We start from the raw sequence: 16111 nt of genomic DNA, 5'->3' as shown, positions 1-16111 counted from the left end.
GTATCGCCCGCCGCATTTAATTTGACCGAGACTATATCTACATTGGAGTATGCTCAGAACGCAATGGCCATCACTAACACTGTGAGAATAAATGATACGAAGAAGAATGTTGAGATGAAGCGCCTCAAGGAACTAGTCTCTTCGCTGGAAGGAAGGTTGGAGGCACTGGCGCGACAGAAGCAAAACAAGCTTGATGAGGTTGGAAAACTTGTGTGGGAGCGCGATTCTCTTCGCCACACGGTGGGCTCTACAGAGGGTTTCTCCTCCACAAAGGATAAACTAGAGGTGGCACTCAATAATATTCGCCTAGGCAACATTGCCCTGCGAAGGCGAGTGGAGGCAGCATCAGAGGGCTTTATTTCATCCCTTGACAACAAATCCTCATCGCAGTTCTTTAAGGGTAAGTGCGATATATCACTCGAAAGTGTGTTGCATGGACACCGACGCTCATTTTTCATTGGTCTGCTATCGGAGACTGGTGTGCTGACAGAAGCAAAGTTGCAGATTCAGCTCTTCCCTTGTGAACCACAGGCCGTTCACGAAGACAATCCAATGGCTTTGGTGGGCGGGAAATTACGATTCTGTCTCCATGTTGTAGGTGCAACTGGCATTCCAAGGAGCTGCTGTGCGCATGCATTTTGCAAATTCACTCTTCTATGTGATCGTGAAGAGCGTTACTTTACCTCATCGACATCAGAGAACACTCCAAATCCTCACTGGGGTTTTGCGAAGCTTTTTGAAATACCCAAACTCAAAACGGATGCCATCCAATATTTGTGCGAGCGGCCTCTGTTTACTTTCGAGGTGTTCGCTTTTAGTGCATGAAATCCTATTTTTTGGGTATTGCATGTGTCTCGGATTTCGTTTTTCTTTCATTGTTCTGATGCGCTTTTATTTGTATTTGACAATGTGGGGGGGGGGCGAGCCGCGCTGCTTTGAGAGCGGAGGTGCTTTATGGCTTCTTTATATATATATATACTTGTGTTTTTTTTTTTATGATAACCATGGCAGTCCCTCTTCTGCGGCGCTGCTGACAGGGGAGGGGGCGGATGCTGCCTCAGAGGACTTCGTCGGTTCTCGAGTCCCTTCTTCAGGACACACAGAAAAGGTATGGTAGGCCAGGAGCAGCGAGTCCTGGCACTGCAGCTGTGTCGCGCCAAACGCAGGATCGTGAGGCAGCAAAGCCGCAGGGCATGATTCCATGCCTAGGCTCTTGTGATACTACGCGTGGACCCCGACAATGCCCATTGTGTCTCATACCGCTTGACTCATCGAGCCTTGTTTTTCACATACAACAGTGCCCAAACAATGTGCGTTCATGCGAGTTCTGCGCTGAGGCGATCCCAACTTTCTGCTACGATGAGCACGCATCCAACTGCCCAGAGAACAGAAAAGAATGCTACGTTTGCCGTGCCCGAGTTGTAGCGTCGCTTCTATCGCAACACTTGCGTGAGTGCGCGCCTGGGAAGGAGCTTATTATGTTCCACGGAACTACACTCGAGGCGTGTAAACACATTATGCGGGAGGGATTTAAGCCGTCTATGAAAGGGGTTCTAGGGGAGGGTGTGTATCTATCAAGAAACGTTAAGAAGGCGGTCAACTACGGTCCCGTTATCGTTGAGTGTGTTGTTCGTGTTGGCAGTGTGGTGGTCATCGACAAGAGGAATCACCACCTTAGAAAGAATTGGCCAGCACATGGGTATCAGTCAGCGTGGATTCCCCCGGACGCAGGCGTTACTGCCAGTGGGCTGGAGGAGCATTGCGTGCATGACACCCGACGCGTTGTCCCTGTGCGCTTTTTCTCAGAAGCACAGGGGCAGATCGCGGCGTGATCGTGAGGAATTTCCCCTTGTTGTTTACTGCACACCTGTGTGTAGATATATTATCCCGCTTTTCTTTTGGTGCGTTTGCCCTGTGAAAGTGCATGTATGTATGTATGTATTATTATTATTATTATTATTTTGTGTTTCGAGACTGCTGTTTGTAGACCCGTGGCTGATATTCTTATTTTCTTTCCTTTCTTCCTCCGCCTTAGTGAAAGTTTTTTTTTCGTAGGTGGTGAAAGTGGGTGCAAAAAATGTACGTGCGAAGACGGGATGGCAGTCCAGGGCCGCAAACACACCACAGTTCACTACGACAAAAGGGCCGGCCGACGCATACATCAACGCCATGCTGTGCTGCTGAGCGGCCCACAAGTGCGACGGTTTTATCATCGTTGAGCAGAAGCGCAGGCGGCACCCCTAAGAGAAAAGAGTTTCTGCGTCGTCCATCCGACCCGATGGGAGACATAACTTCTTGCTACGGCTCAAAGCCAAGTGTGTTTCTTGCCAGGGACTACCGCCGCTTCTCCTCGGCTACAGCGTTACGAGATGAGTGTCATGGGCCTGTGGAGTATAGTGATCACCAGAAATCTTGGCACAGTCCACATCGATGCCATTTCTTGCCGCACGAGGTATCATACCGGCCCACAACACGGAGCGATGCAGGTACTCATAATTTCTTTCTTCCCTCCATGCGTGCAATTGACGAGGGAAAACTTGTAGTTGTGCTAGACCTTGATGAAACACTTGTGTACTCACGCAATGGACCGATCATCCAAAGGCCGGGGGCGTACCGGCTCCTTGACATTTTGCAAGGGCGCTGTGAGGTGATCGTGTGGACGGCAGGAGAGCGACACTACGCGATGGAAGTGATACGCAAGATTGATCTGCATCACTGCATTCGGCACTGCGTCTATCGCCACGAGAGGTGGTGGACTGAGAAGCCGGGCTATGTGAAGGACATCACCGCGTTGGGACGGCCATCTGATCGTACAATTATCATTGACAATACACCAGACTGTTTGCGGGCGAGTCCACGAAATTCTATACTTGTCACCGACTTCCGCGGTGAGAGTGGGGTGCGTTCAAGGTTTGACACTACACTTTTCGTTCTTGCGGACATCATCGATGACGTCTTGCGTGGCCCCGTAGTTTCTGTCGAGGCATTCCATCACCACCCAAAACTGCAGCTGCGGTCGGTGCTGTGCGACACGGGCGGAACCGTCGATGTGTTGACACTCAGGCAAGACCGCTTTCCTAACGCTGACGCGCCGCGACCTCGCTACGTCGCGTCGTGTCCTCTGCAGAGGGAGGGCACGCTAACAAGGTGAAGGTATATCGCATACATATGGTTTCAGTATGCACTCCGAAAAAAAAAATTCTTCTGTACAACAACCTCTGCTTCTTGTCATGGCTTCCGTCTAGTTTTTTTTTGTTCGGTCTCTGCTCTTTTGTTCGGTGTAAGAGGAGACTGCTCTTTTGTTCTTCATAATCCCTCCTTTTTTGATTGTTTTTTGCGGCGCTCTCTACCAGGCTTCTTCACTATATATACACCTGTATATATATATATACACCTATATATATATATACGTTGCGTTCATTCATTGTGCTTTGTGTTCTGTGCTCTTGCATCAGGAGGTGCACCACGCCTCGGGGGTCTCAAGACGGCACACTTGTACTGTGCTGGTAATTTGATGCCTGTATCTGGTGTGGGTGAAGTTCGGTCGTTTTCTTTTTTCTTCGTTTTCTCCATTCTCTCAGAAATGAATGTGGGGTTTCATTTTTGCAGGCTGCTTCGTTCTGTTTACATGTATACGAGGTCGTGCAGTAAAGTACAGTGAAGACATATGATTGAAACAGTATTTTGGGAGGAAGTATCTGCTTCGCATCAGCTTGTCTTTGTCATCTCTGGGAGAGAAATGAAAGTGTAATATCTTTCGATTTGCTTCGTATTCTTCCATACACTTCCCTATTTCTCTCCCTTCCTTCCATTTTCGTGTGTATGTACATATATTGCAATAAACTCCAAATTTTTACTATTGAGCGTATGACGTAAGAAGCGATGCCTGATGTGGTGCCGACCGCGTGCTGCGAGTGGTCGCTCAACGAAGATGAAGAATCAAAGCGATACTTCTGGTGGAATAACACGTACAGCATTAGTATTTGGAACAGCACCCTAAAACTCGATCCACCGTATCAGCAGCTGACGGACACTGACGTGTGGCGGGCGTTCATTCAGTTCCAGGTTGAGTCTGTGTACAAGCTGTGCCCTATCTGCCGTCAGCCGGAGGGCAACAAGGACATGAAAGTGTGCTACTGCTGTGGGAGCACGGTGCATTGCGGCTGCTCCAACGAGGCGACTGACGCGCAAATAGCTTCGAAGCCGGCAAACCGCGGCTTCGAATCCCATCTCTGCGCGTGCTTCAGCTGCGAGGACGTGCCTATTCCTGAGATTGCATCAGCAGTCCGTGAGCCGTGCGACGCGCGGCGTGCATCTATCCGTGCTCTTTCCATCAAGGAGGAGTACCCGCAGTGCGTGGTCCAGGAGTTGCTGGCCGTTGCCAGCGCTGCGGAGCAGCCGCATTCGGCGGCGGAGGACGCAAAACTTATCGCAAGGCTGCGCCGCATTGTCACGGGTTTCTTTCAGACGGAGGCCTCGTGCGCGTCTTTGACAAAGGCAAAGCGACCAGAAAAGGGCGGCGGCATCGGTGTGGTAGCCGCAGCAGACATCCCCGCCCACACGATCATCGGCGTCTACCCAGGCTATACTGACGCACTGAGTGGGGAGCAGGCCAAGCTGGGGCGACCTATTGCTAAGTACGCCCTGGTTGATCTCAACTGCGCGGATTATTTTAACGTCGTCTTTGAAGAGCTGCAGGATACATTCACACCGTTTATCAATGAACCAAGCGAGTCTGAGGAGAGCAACTGCGGATGGATACAGGAGACAAAGCATGTTGAGGGGCGACTAAGTGTCATGACAGCACGCGACACCAAGAAGGGCGAGGAGCTTTTAATAGGATACGGGCCGATGTATCCACGGTCATACCCTTACCGGTACGATGCCTTTGCTTTTCACAAAACAGATAGTGTAAGCGAAACAACATGTTTTGCGCTCTGGCGTTGTGCGTCGGTCGATGAGAATGACACAAAATTTCTGTATTATGTTGGCTACAATGAGACAGACGACTTGTACTATTTGTGGGATACGGTAGACCCGGAGCGGGAGACCAAAGCCCAGGTCGACGGGAATTTGACGTCGCAACGAAACAAAGAAAAAAAAAAGGCTTTAGTTGTGCTGCGGCAAGAGGCGAAGAAAAGAGAAACTCCACAATTGAAGCAAAACAAGAACTATAACCAGACAAAAAAATAAAGCCTGTGTTTTTCATTTGCTCTTCTGTCACGTTGTGCGTGGCGTTTATTCTTTAATGTATTGTAAGGCGGTGGTGGATCGCTCCGTAACAATAAATTCTCTCTGTTCTTCCTTCTTCTTCTCATCCTATTCACTAGTACCTATCTATCTTTCTTCAGAAGTTAATTACATTCATTATGTTTTTAAGTCAATTCTTACGGCTACCCATCGGCCTTCTCATCATGTTGATTCTTTGTAGGCAGTCGTTTGGACCCCCTGAAACAGAGGAGCGTATAATGGAGACCATACGCTCGACGACCCTCCAATACAGATGCTTCGTGGAGGAAACAGTGAATGAGACGATGCGAAGGATGATGGAGAAGTTGGATTCTAACGGTGATGGGCGTGTCCAAATGGAGGATTTTAAGAATCATGCAAGCGCAGCTCTAAACAGGATTAGGGATCACACCCCAACTCCAACGGAGATCGGCGTGGCTCTCTCTCACTTCACCTGGGCGGAGATGATCTGGCGGTACTTCCTTCTACAACTGACATTTTTGGTTGCGCTTTTTGTGATTGAAAATATACGAGATCTCGTTTTTAGTGGCCCTAGGAGACTTCTTCTCGATGACTCTTACCTAACAAATAACCCACCCGAGGTTGGTCCCGAAATCGCCTTGACATACGATACGCCTTGGACGTTATATGAGCGAACGAAGGTTGTGTTCTTCGTCGTTACAGGCCTTCTGTTCCTGCGCATTTTCTGTTTTTTTTTCTGCGCGGTAACTTCTATGTACCTAATTAGTTTAACCGGGTTAAATGGGCGAAACCGCCGCGACAACCCTTATTGGTTTGCAATATGGAGCAATATTGCCTGCGTCTTTGCTCATATTGGCGCAGCAGCGGCGGGTATCTATCATGTCAAACTCTTTGGAAGAGTCGCTGATGGATCGGAGTGCAAGATCTTGATTGGTAACCACTCCTGTATCATGGAGGTGACTATCCTCTGCATTATAGGGAACTTCCCATCCTTTGTCACGCGGAAAGAGAACGCTGAGAAGGTACCCTGCTTCGCTGATGTCGTACGGGTAATGGATGCCGTTACAGTAGATCGTGGCGCTTCCGAGTCCCGCAAGTATACCGCCGATGCGATTAGGAAGCGCGCTAAGAATAGAAACCCCAAGGCCCCACAAATTATGATATTCCCTGAGGGAACCACAGCAAATCAGCGGGCTCTGTTCATGTTCAGGAAAGGGGCGATGGAGCCAGGCGAGCCTATACAGATGATCTGTGTGAGCATCCCATATAAGCATTTCAACCCGTGTTGGACAGGCCGCGCGTGCGGTGGCAACAATATCAGTGATCTTTTGTTGCGGCTCTGCTCTCAGTTTGTGACGCATGTGGAGGTGCGTGCTTTGCCCGTGTACACTCCAACAGACGACGAGAGAAACGATGCCGCTTTGTATGCAAAACGCTGCCAGCAGATGATGGCCACCGTCCTTCAGTGTTGCACCAGCTCTTGCACGTATCGTGATTACGAGAGAATTCAAAGAAAAAAAGACCGGGTAAGTGCGCATTCGACGGAGTAGTGCAGCAGAGGAAGCCACGCTACCCGAAAACAACGACAAAAGAAGACCAATCCAAAAAAACAACAACAACAACGAACAAGAAGAAAAAAAAAATAAAACAGTGGTGCAAGGCGAATCGAGACTATTCAGTGCGTACGAACGCCAATTCACGGTCATGTTATGTAGGCTAATGCATGCAACGCGTTCTCTCACTATTTACAATTATCTTTATTTTCATTGTTACTTCATTATTCCTTTCCTCCGTGTTTACACCTGAGAATATAGTACCAATTGATGGAATTGTGGCTTGATGACCAGCGTGAAACACCGTCGTTTTCGATGGGGTTGTTCGCGGACCGCGTCAACAGCATTCTAGAGGCGCCGCTGCCAAAATGCCTTCGCCTGAAGGGAGAGATGGGCAGCGAGCGGCACTCCATCGCTATCGCCGGACCAAGCGCGAGAGGCGGCGGTGCCGTATCGTCGCGCGGTCAGAGGGAAAGTGCTGGGCCCCGGTGTGGGAAGCCGATCCATGAGGTTCTGCTTGATAAAGGGCGCCTCGCCGCGGAACAGAAGGAAGCCATGAGGCAGCGGGCAATAGAAGAGGAACTGAGTGAGCTTCGCCCCGCACCGAACGTGACGTACGCATCTCTTAGAAACACACCACGCCGGGGGGAGCCGATAGAGAATCGCCTCCTCCTCCGCGCAAAAGAGGCGGAGGAACGCCGCGCGTGTGAGGCAAGGCGCCGCGAAGAGGAAATGCTCAAAGAGATGAGCACTATTGCGCCGTTTCAGCCGAACATATCTCGCAGAGGACGTTTTGCAACGCCGAGGGCACGAAAGATGGCTGCAGAGGCACGCGCCGATTGGTACCGTCGACGTGAGCAGTGTAAAGAGGCAGCACGCACGGCGAAGATACTGCAGGACCTGAGCGAGGTTCAGGGGACACCAATGATTAATCCCCACTCGGAGAGGCTTGCGGCTCGCCGTCGGGAAAAGGAGGGTCTCTCCGGCCTCAGTGGAGTTGAGGCTATGCTTGAGCGGGATCGCATCGCGCAAATGAAGAGATGGGAGCAGCATCAACTGGAAAAAGAGACAGAACCAACTCCTCAGATTACTTTATACGCCGCCACTCTGCATCGAAACGGCGATGTGGGAGAGCGACTATACGCAGAAAGCTATGAGAAGGAGGAGCGCCGTTTGCGGAAACAGCGTGAGTTGCTGGTTGGTGATGTGGCCCCTTTTACACCGAGAATAAGTCCATACGCAGCTGTGACCCCGAGGTTTCATAGTGTTGAAGATGAACTAATGCAGAAGCACATACAAAGCCTGACATTGAAGGAGGAAAAGCGGCACCGAGAGGAGGAGCAGGAGTTACGGCGCCACCAGCCTGCTATTAATCCGGTGAGTGAGGCCATTGCGGCGAAGCTTCCCGAGACATCTCTTGAGCGTCTGTATCGTCACCCGCGGCAAACGCCTAGACATGTAGACCCGGCTGCTGCTACGGCGGCAGCAACGGTAGCAGCGACGGCGACGACAATGACTGCTCCATCTTTCCAGGACAGCAGCAACGGTGATGGTGGTGCGTCTCGTGTGGCCTCACTCCCGGAATCTATGGCAGAGGCACTTCAATCGTACGAGGAGCGCCGTCTCGAAAAACTCAGGCGACTGCGGGAAGAACAAGAGCAGCGTCAACGTGCGGAGTGCACCTTTGCACCCGTCACGAACGGTAGGGGCCCGACGGTCGGAGGGTCAGAGAGTGTGGTCGAGCGCAATCAAAAGTGGCTTGTGCGTAGAGAAGGGAGACTGCGGGAACTGCGGGAGCGCAAAGAGGCGGAGAAAGTGAGGGGCTGCAGCTTCAGGCCCGAGCGCGAGGCCACGCCGATGAATTCCTCGCGCGGAGAAAGCGTGTACGGCGGTGACGGCACCGCATGGGGCGTACAGGAGTACTTGGAGCGACAAGAGGAGGCGCGTCGCCTCCGGCGGGAGCGGGAGGCGCGGCTGCAGCGACGCCCGTCGAGTGCTCCACGACCGGCGACGACAACGCCGCGGGAGTTTGCGCTGGGTCGCCGCGAGAGTGTGCCGGTGCGCAGTCTGAGGCGACCCCCGCAGGTGCCGCTCATGTCGCCGGAAAAGCCTGAGGCGCTGCTGCCAGAAGGCAGGGATGATCTATCGGTGTATGAACGCATATACAATCGCATCTATAACACGGTGGCGAGTGGAGGCACTGACGACACGGAGGCATCGCTCTGCATGCCTCCATCTTTGTACCGTTGACAGGCACGTTAGTGCTGTCCTCTTGAGAGTCCCACTTATTTTGTTTTTGCTTCTTAGACGAAATTGAAGACCTTCCACTAGTGTCTCATTCATGGTGTACATTTGCATTTTCCATCACTAACAAGTTTCAAGGAGGGTGGAGAGGGAAACAAACGGGGAAACGCGAGAAAAGGTACGTTTGTGCGCTCACTTTCTGCGCAATGACGTGTGTGAAAATTATAACTGCTATATGCAACGTCACGCTGATACCCTTTTATCCCTTTTTTTTGCCTTCCTTTGCCACCTTCTTCCCTTCCTCGATGTGCTTTGCGCCGCTACAAGTACCGTTCCTTTTTTTTTCTTTTGCTACAAACCGAAATTGGTCAACACCCGGAGATGCTGACAGAGAGCGCTGCTCCAAGGAGCGACCATGCGTCTCTGTTCGCGCACGAAGATCCAAACGCGGGTGAGCTGCGGCGTGATGTTTTTGCATGTTTGTACAGGGATGCCGCGCGGAAGCAGCAGCGCCAAGCGGAGGCGGGGCGTCTGCACCCGAGCAGTATCATCCCCCTCGTGCCGCCGCTGCGAGAGTACCTGGATTCCCCGCCGCAGCGCAGGTGCTCGGCACTGTCCTCTTCGGCGCGGCGACCAAACGCGGGGGTGCGGCGCGGCTCGGACGAGAGCGTCATTCGTCCCGGCATCACCGTCTTCGAAACGAGCAGGCGCATCGAGAAACTTGCCCTTCCCCGTGGGCCCGCAAACACTATTATCACCCCACCGTCGCCCAATTATGGCCGGCTGCTGAACTTTACAGAGGAGTCGAAGGAAAGACAAATCCGCCGCTCTTCGCATCCGTCGTCGCATGTGCCGTGCGCTACAATACCGACAAACAACCCCACGATCAATCGACTGGCCACGCCGAGGAGGCACACTGGATCGCCAGGCGTTTCGACAGAGTCTTCAGTTGCTCGAGAAAGGCGACAACAACCGTTTCGCCCTGTTAACCCTGTGCGTCAGTCTCCTCCCGTTTTCCGTTTTAAGTAGGCGCCTTGTCCCATCCCCCTCTAAATCATTGTTGAGGCGGACACTCCTTCCTGTTGTTGTTATTCGGACAAACCGTCCAGGTCCCTCTTCGGCCGTAGGAACAGGTGCGCTCTATGGAGGAACTTTTTACCCCGCTGGGTACACAACGGAAGCGAGAAAGGGCCCCTTTTTCTTTTCGTTTCTTTTTTTTTTTTGGGGGGGGGGATTTATTAAATCAATGCGTTTTGTTAATGCTGCTTTTTCCTTTGTTTGGTCGCGCTGCTGCAGCGTGATGTGGAACATGCCTGTTGTGTTGGGCATACTTCTATGTTGTGCGTCATGGCGTTCGTTTTTTTTTTTTCTTTACCTCAGCGATTGCGTCCATCCAATGATGGGTGTGGTCTGTTTTTAGGCGGCCGTGAATGAGTTGGGTGGCACCCCTACCAGAGGTCGGAGGTGCCGCTTGGCCTTTTTTTTTGCTGTCGGCAACTGCGGCTGCACGCATACGTGTGGAGAAGGCAGACCCTTCGAGGCTATCCTTGTTCACATCTCTTCTTGTCTCACTCTATCACGTGCTGCATTCTTCACTTGCTGTATATTGAAGGACTTCACACCTCTTCAGGGCTGGACTTGCAGTTGGTGCCTTGATTCTCGTATTTCTGGTGAGCGTTCTCCTTCTCTTTCGCCTGCAGGTGTGAGGTGGCCGCGGCACAGGCGTGAGTGGCGGTACCGCGCCTCTTCTGACTGCAAGTTTGCTGCAGTGGAGCGGATGTTTTTGAAAATTTCACACGCCTTAGTCGTATGGCGGCGCTTCAGAGGGTGAAGTGCTACGCATCTTTGACTTTCTCAGAGAGGTGGGATGTGGGCGCTTCGATGGTGCGGTTGCCACTCTGGCGTCTGAGGTTTCTGGCCCATGTAGTGACAAAGATGGTACTGCTGCCGTTGGGGCATCCAACGATGCTACCACTGGTGTACATTCACTTAAATGTTTCTCAAGACTCGCTGAATGGGAGGTTGGCGTCGAAGTACGCGCTTTATATTTCACAAGTTTTGGATACTGAGGGATTGGCGGGACTTTCGTTTGGATATTTTGGTTCAATGCGTCGCTATGCAGGGATAGAGGGAGGGAGGTGTCTCGACTCCATATTCGCTTTGTGGAGTATTGCGGAACGGTAAATCTGCTTGACGGTGAATGTCGTGTGTTCTTCACTCGAAATTATTCCTCTTATTAAATATATATTTGGTGTGGCGAGGGGTGGGGGCGTCTGCTATCATGCCTCTTTGCAAGCACATCTGGTGACTGCTGCTGCCGACCGTGTAGAGTGAGCCACTGATGAGGAAGACGGGTGATAGTTAACAAGGAATAATAAGTAATATCGAAATATCGGCGAGATAGTGGGAGAAATATGCCTGGATTGCTCTGACTTTTTTTTCTCAATACCGCCTGTTCTTCACTGTTTTTCCTTCATGCGATGATTTCGTCCCTCGAGGGTGAGTAAGAGGTATAATAGGAACACACACACGCACACAGTTGTACATACGTGGTGAGGGCGGTGTGATGGGCTGCGGCGCGACAAAGGAGGCGACGAGCGGGCCGCTGCCAACTCTACTGAGTGACGGTACAGGGAGCCTGCCGCCGAAGTTGGACGGCTTCTCCCCCACCGTGCCTGCCGAGGCTCCGATGCGGATGCCGGGGAAGGAGAAGTACATTATAGAGTCGGGCGCTGTCGCCATGGATGACCGCCAGAGGGGCAGCGCGGTGTCGACCGGAACGCTGCTGCTCTTCTGTGCGCCAAACACAGGGGACTTCACCATTGCGTACCGCGATGAGAAGAACGGCGCTGTGTTTGCGCGGCGCTTCACTAACAATGAACTGCTGGCGTCAAAGGAGGCCGCCGGCATACCGTTTCCGTGGGGCCCATTCTTCAAGTCACTCGCATCAGATGTGCTAAAGAACAAGGCAACTGTGCGAGCTTCCACGTACGATACGAGAGAAGTTCAATTCACTGTTGTCAATAGCAAGCAACCAGGTGTAAAATACGTGTATCTTTGCCCTCTTGATCGGGTCTCAGGATCAGGACACTCTCCAAACCGCGGTGTGGTATTTGAGTACTTCTTAGAACCGATGATACGCATGATGCGGATCAGCCAATGCGCCGCTGATATGAAAAACCGCGTTTCTCATTTGAAAAAGTTGGAGTGCGACTACGTTGTAAAGTTGGCGAGTGCACGAAAGTGCAAAGAGAAGGCCCAAGAGCTTCTTGTCATTCTTCGACCATTGCGGGAGGAATCAGCCATTACAGCACAAAATACAATAAAGCTTGCCCTCGAGGTCAAGGCCCTCGAACGGCAGCTCCATATGCTGAGTGAAGGACAAATACACAAGCATCCATTAGATGCGCTATACGAGAATGGTGGAGCGCAGTACTTCCAGCACGTTCCTCAGGCAGAGGAGCACTACCCTGTTGAAGAGAATGTGGATCAAGCCCTCTTGGCGTGCATCCGTGCCGCATTCCCTCTTACCCCTGGGAGCAAAATTGATAGTATTATCACCGTCCTAGACTTCCCCGAGTTGCAGCCTCTCCTAGCGACCACCTCACGCCAAATGGTGAGAGACGTGTTTGAGATCTTCCGGGGCGTGGACCGATGGGATTACGACACAATACAACTAGATATTATAACGAATGGCAACGCGCTGTTCTATACAACTTATATGTTGCTTTATAAGATGGATCTTGTGGCGCATTTCCACCTCGCTGATGCGGTGTTGCAGCGTTTTCTCATTGGTGTTCAGGCGGGCTACCATCCTAACCCGTATCATAACGCCATGCACGCTGCAGACGTCACTCAAATCAATTACTACATCATGGTTGTGGCGGGACTGAAGGAGAAGTGCCAACTAAGCAAAGAGGAGCTTCTAGCGGGTCTACTCGCTGGGGCAATTCACGACTTTGACCATCCAGGTCTCAACAACAATTTTCACACCAAAACGAATGCGTATCTGAGCACACTGTACAATGACCGATCTATCCTTGAAAACCATCATATTGCCTGCGTTTTCGAAATGATTAGAAACCCGCGGTACAACATCTTCGCGCCGCTTAGCAGTGAGCAACTGCTTGCTGTTCGGGAGACAATGATCGAGATGGTGCTAGCCACGGACATGGGGAACCACGGCCGTATCTTCAAAAACTTCCAAGTACGTATGGCAGAGACAACAGATTGGTTTAGCAACAAGGAAGACGTTCGCTTGGCGCTCTCGATGAGCATCAAAATGGCTGATATCTCAAACTGCGCACGCCCTCACTACATTTACGCGGAGTGGGCGAGGAATATCGCCAATGAGTTTTACAACCAGGGTGATGCGGAGGTGGCATGCAATCTCACTGTTTCCCCCTTCATGGACCGCCGAAAAGAAATAGTAGATTTTCCAAAGGGTCAAATTTCCTTTATGATGTATATAGTTATTCCCATGGTTGAGGCACTCTCCGAGTTCCTTCCATCTTTACGTTTCGCGCTGCAATATTGCAGCGACAACAAGGAGGCATGGCAGAGCTACCAGGAAGAGCACGGCGGAAGCGTTTAAGCGTGCGCGAATGAACTGTACTTTCCTTACCCACTCGCTCATTCCTCTATTATTTGCCCTATTTTACCCTATTTTACTTGTATCCAACAGCGAAGCTCCTTTTTTTTTTTTCTGGAACCTTGAATGGGTTCTTTAGATGGATAATGTAAATACTTATGATAACCATCTTTCACAGTGGACTGCAGTTTTGTGCGTGCCGAGTGGAGGGCCCAAACTTGTAGCTCCACGCGTCTCATTTCCCTTGTTGCGTGCGATCGTGGTATATGCATTTCATTCACTCCACCTCCCCTCCCCCTCCCCCTTTTCTATGTGATGTGCATGGCTCTGTGAGGATGCGAAAATAGCGGAGAAGCACGTTTGCTGCTGCAGCGCACGCCAGCTTCGAGAATTTCCACGTTCTGCTAAGCATGCTGCTGATTCACTTGCACATATCGTCCAAAAACAACAACACAAAAACAACAACAACAACACCAACAACAACCGGAAGAAAATAAGAAGAAAAAACAATTGGCTTGGTTGTTTAAGGCGGTGCTTTTGGAATTCCCGCTTATTTTTCGTAGTGTCATCACATGCCGTACGTGCTGCCTCAGGTTTCCTTTTTTTTGTTATTGCGAGCCGGACCACCCTTCTTTCCTCTCTCCATTTTCTTTTTTGTTCTTGGGCAGGTGCTTATATCAACCAACATTCATCTCAACAAAAGCCAAAGAACAACAAAAAGGCGACAAACAAACAGCTAAACATGTGGGACCCGTTCCGTGATATGGACCGTTTGCTGAACCGCCTGCAGTCGGCCACAGGCTCGGGGTTCTTTGCAACAACTGCGCGTGGCTCGTGGGCCCCAGCAATCGACATCATCGAGAATCCAGACAGCTACAAGATCCTCGCCGACGTTCCGGGGATGAGCCGCGAGGATATCTCCGTCGATATTGAGGGCAACCGCCTCTGCATTGGTGGCAACCGCAAGTCGCTGCTAAAGGAGGAAGAGCAGCACCTCGCCGTCATGTCGGAGCGTGGATCGGGGCGGTTCGAGCGCTGTGTGCAACTGCCGTCGCGCCCCAAGGAGGACAGCGTGAAGGCCCGCCTGCGGGATTCTGTGCTGATAGTGGAAGTGAACAAGAGCAAGACGCAGGAGGACCGCGCGAAGAATTCAGTGACGATTAACTAGGATTCTGTTGGCCAAAGGATCATATTCCCTGGGTCGGATAGTATTTCTTGGCATGTATTTATATATTTATATATGCCTCTTAAGATTTTTGGGTACGTCATCATTTACCCTTGCATCTCGTTTTCTCTTATTTATTCAGACTGTTTCCTTCTTTCGTACATTGACATCTCCTTCCTTGGTAACACANTCATTTACCCTTGCATCTCGTTTTCTCTTATTTATTCAGACTGTTTCCTTCTTTCGTACATTGACATCTCCTTCCTTGGTAACACATCGGGCCACGCTTTTCACCTCTCCTTCTTACTCAGCTGCTCTTCTCACCTTTTTTTTTCTTATCTTGTTTTGTTGCTCTGCACCCGTTCAATAAACAACAAAACAAAGGAAAGAGTAGGCCGAGAAAATGCCGAAGGGAAACAACGCGATCCCCCATGTGCACCGGCGGAAGCACTGGAACCCGTGCTCCTCGCAGAAGGGCAACCTCAAGGTCTTCCTGAACCAGCCCGCGCAGAAGCTGCGCCGCCGCCGCCTGCGCCTGCTGAAGGCGAAGAAGATCTTCCCGCGTCCGCTCAAGCTGCTGCGCCCACAGGTGAACTGCCCCACGGTGCGCCACAACATGAAGAAGCGCCTTGGCCACGGCTTCACGCTGGAGGAGCTCAAGGCAGCTGACCTGAACCCCCGCTATGCCGCCACCATCGGCATCCGTGTGGACCGCCGCCGCAAGAACAAGAGTGAGGAGGGCATGCACATCAACATCCAGCGCCTGAAGACGTACATGAGCAAGCTGGTGCTCTTCCCTCTGAGCCACAAGAAGGTACAGAAGGGCGAGGCCTCCGAGGAGGAGGTCAAGGCTGCCACGCAGGACCGCACGCGCTTCGGCACGGCGGCTGTTGGTGGTCTTGTGATGCCCGCCCCCGAGGCGCCGCGCAAGGTGACGGAGGAGGAGCGCACGAAGAACGTGTACAAGTTCCTCAAGAAGAACCACAGCGCTGTCCGCTTCTTCGGTGCCCGTAAGGCGCGCGTGGAGCGCAAGGAGGCGAAGGAGAACGAGAAAAAGTAATATCCCTGCGCTGAATGGTATCAATACCTGCTCTCTTTTCGCTGATTTTGTTTTTCTTTCCATGATATATGTCTACTGGTATTGCTGAAGTGGGAAATGTGCTCCTACGCCGGCTGGTGCGGTTTTCTCGTCACTGTGATGCTCTGTCTTTTCTTTGTTTGGTGTTTAATTTCTCTGTGACACAAGAGCTGCAGCGCCTATGCCGAAGGGAAACAACGCGATCCCCCATGTGCACCGGCGGAAGCACTGGAACCCGTGCTCCTCGCAGAAGGGCAACCTCAAGGTCT

The 16111-nt window shown here is 51.5% G+C and overlaps 11 protein-coding genes across 11 annotated transcripts; all 11 read left to right on the top strand.

Moving 5' to 3' along the window:
* Window positions 1-63: 63 nt before the first annotated feature.
* Window positions 64-825, top strand: DQ04_03741100 (kinesin; the record flags this gene model as incomplete). Its single annotated transcript, XM_009313087.1, has 1 exon — window positions 64-825. The coding sequence occupies one exon, from the start codon at window positions 64-66 to the stop codon at window positions 823-825; it is 762 nt and encodes a 253-aa protein (XP_009311362.1).
* A 224-nt stretch (window positions 826-1049) lies between these two features.
* On the top strand, window positions 1050-1832 carry DQ04_03741090 (hypothetical protein; the record flags this gene model as incomplete). Its single annotated transcript, XM_009313086.1, has 1 exon — window positions 1050-1832. The coding sequence occupies one exon, from the start codon at window positions 1050-1052 to the stop codon at window positions 1830-1832; it is 783 nt and encodes a 260-aa protein (XP_009311361.1).
* Window positions 1833-2077: 245 nt separating this feature from the next.
* Window positions 2078-3151, top strand: DQ04_03741080 (nuclear lim interactor-interacting factor; the record flags this gene model as incomplete). Its single annotated transcript, XM_009313085.1, has 1 exon — window positions 2078-3151. The coding sequence occupies one exon, from the start codon at window positions 2078-2080 to the stop codon at window positions 3149-3151; it is 1074 nt and encodes a 357-aa protein (XP_009311360.1).
* Window positions 3152-3882: 731 nt separating this feature from the next.
* DQ04_03741070 (hypothetical protein) lies at window positions 3883-5193 on the top strand (the record flags this gene model as incomplete). Its single annotated transcript, XM_009313084.1, has 1 exon — window positions 3883-5193. One exon carries the CDS (start codon window positions 3883-3885, stop codon window positions 5191-5193), a length of 1311 nt encoding a protein of 436 aa, XP_009311359.1.
* A 275-nt stretch (window positions 5194-5468) lies between these two features.
* On the top strand, window positions 5469-6761 carry DQ04_03741060 (putative acyltransferase; the record flags this gene model as incomplete). Its single annotated transcript, XM_009313083.1, has 1 exon — window positions 5469-6761. One exon carries the CDS (start codon window positions 5469-5471, stop codon window positions 6759-6761), a length of 1293 nt encoding a protein of 430 aa, XP_009311358.1.
* A 273-nt stretch (window positions 6762-7034) lies between these two features.
* Window positions 7035-9014, top strand: DQ04_03741050 (hypothetical protein; the record flags this gene model as incomplete). Its single annotated transcript, XM_009313082.1, has 1 exon — window positions 7035-9014. One exon carries the CDS (start codon window positions 7035-7037, stop codon window positions 9012-9014), a length of 1980 nt encoding a protein of 659 aa, XP_009311357.1.
* A 375-nt stretch (window positions 9015-9389) lies between these two features.
* DQ04_03741040 (hypothetical protein) lies at window positions 9390-10037 on the top strand (the record flags this gene model as incomplete). Its single annotated transcript, XM_009313081.1, has 1 exon — window positions 9390-10037. The coding sequence occupies one exon, from the start codon at window positions 9390-9392 to the stop codon at window positions 10035-10037; it is 648 nt and encodes a 215-aa protein (XP_009311356.1).
* Window positions 10038-10817: 780 nt separating this feature from the next.
* DQ04_03741030 (hypothetical protein) lies at window positions 10818-11192 on the top strand (the record flags this gene model as incomplete). The annotated part of the gene is made up of 1 exon (XM_009313080.1): window positions 10818-11192. The coding sequence occupies one exon, from the start codon at window positions 10818-10820 to the stop codon at window positions 11190-11192; it is 375 nt and encodes a 124-aa protein (XP_009311355.1).
* A 382-nt stretch (window positions 11193-11574) lies between these two features.
* DQ04_03741020 (putative 3, 5-cyclic nucleotide phosphodiesterase) lies at window positions 11575-13602 on the top strand (the record flags this gene model as incomplete). Its single annotated transcript, XM_009313079.1, has 1 exon — window positions 11575-13602. One exon carries the CDS (start codon window positions 11575-11577, stop codon window positions 13600-13602), a length of 2028 nt encoding a protein of 675 aa, XP_009311354.1.
* Window positions 13603-14341: 739 nt separating this feature from the next.
* Window positions 14342-14767, top strand: DQ04_03741010 (heat shock protein 20; the record flags this gene model as incomplete). The annotated part of the gene is made up of 1 exon (XM_009313078.1): window positions 14342-14767. One exon carries the CDS (start codon window positions 14342-14344, stop codon window positions 14765-14767), a length of 426 nt encoding a protein of 141 aa, XP_009311353.1.
* A 400-nt stretch (window positions 14768-15167) lies between these two features.
* DQ04_03741000 (putative 60S ribosomal protein L13) lies at window positions 15168-15824 on the top strand (the record flags this gene model as incomplete). The annotated part of the gene is made up of 1 exon (XM_009313077.1): window positions 15168-15824. One exon carries the CDS (start codon window positions 15168-15170, stop codon window positions 15822-15824), a length of 657 nt encoding a protein of 218 aa, XP_009311352.1.
* Between the last annotated feature and the right edge of the window lie 287 nt (window positions 15825-16111).

This window comes from Trypanosoma grayi, assembly GCF_000691245.1.
Source record: "Trypanosoma grayi strain ANR4 Tgr_374_V1, whole genome shotgun sequence".
Classification (NCBI taxonomy): Eukaryota; Euglenozoa; class Kinetoplastea; order Trypanosomatida; family Trypanosomatidae; genus Trypanosoma; species Trypanosoma grayi.
The sequence above is the reverse complement of the archived record's forward strand: the minus strand, read 5'-3'. Positions and strand labels throughout refer to the sequence as shown.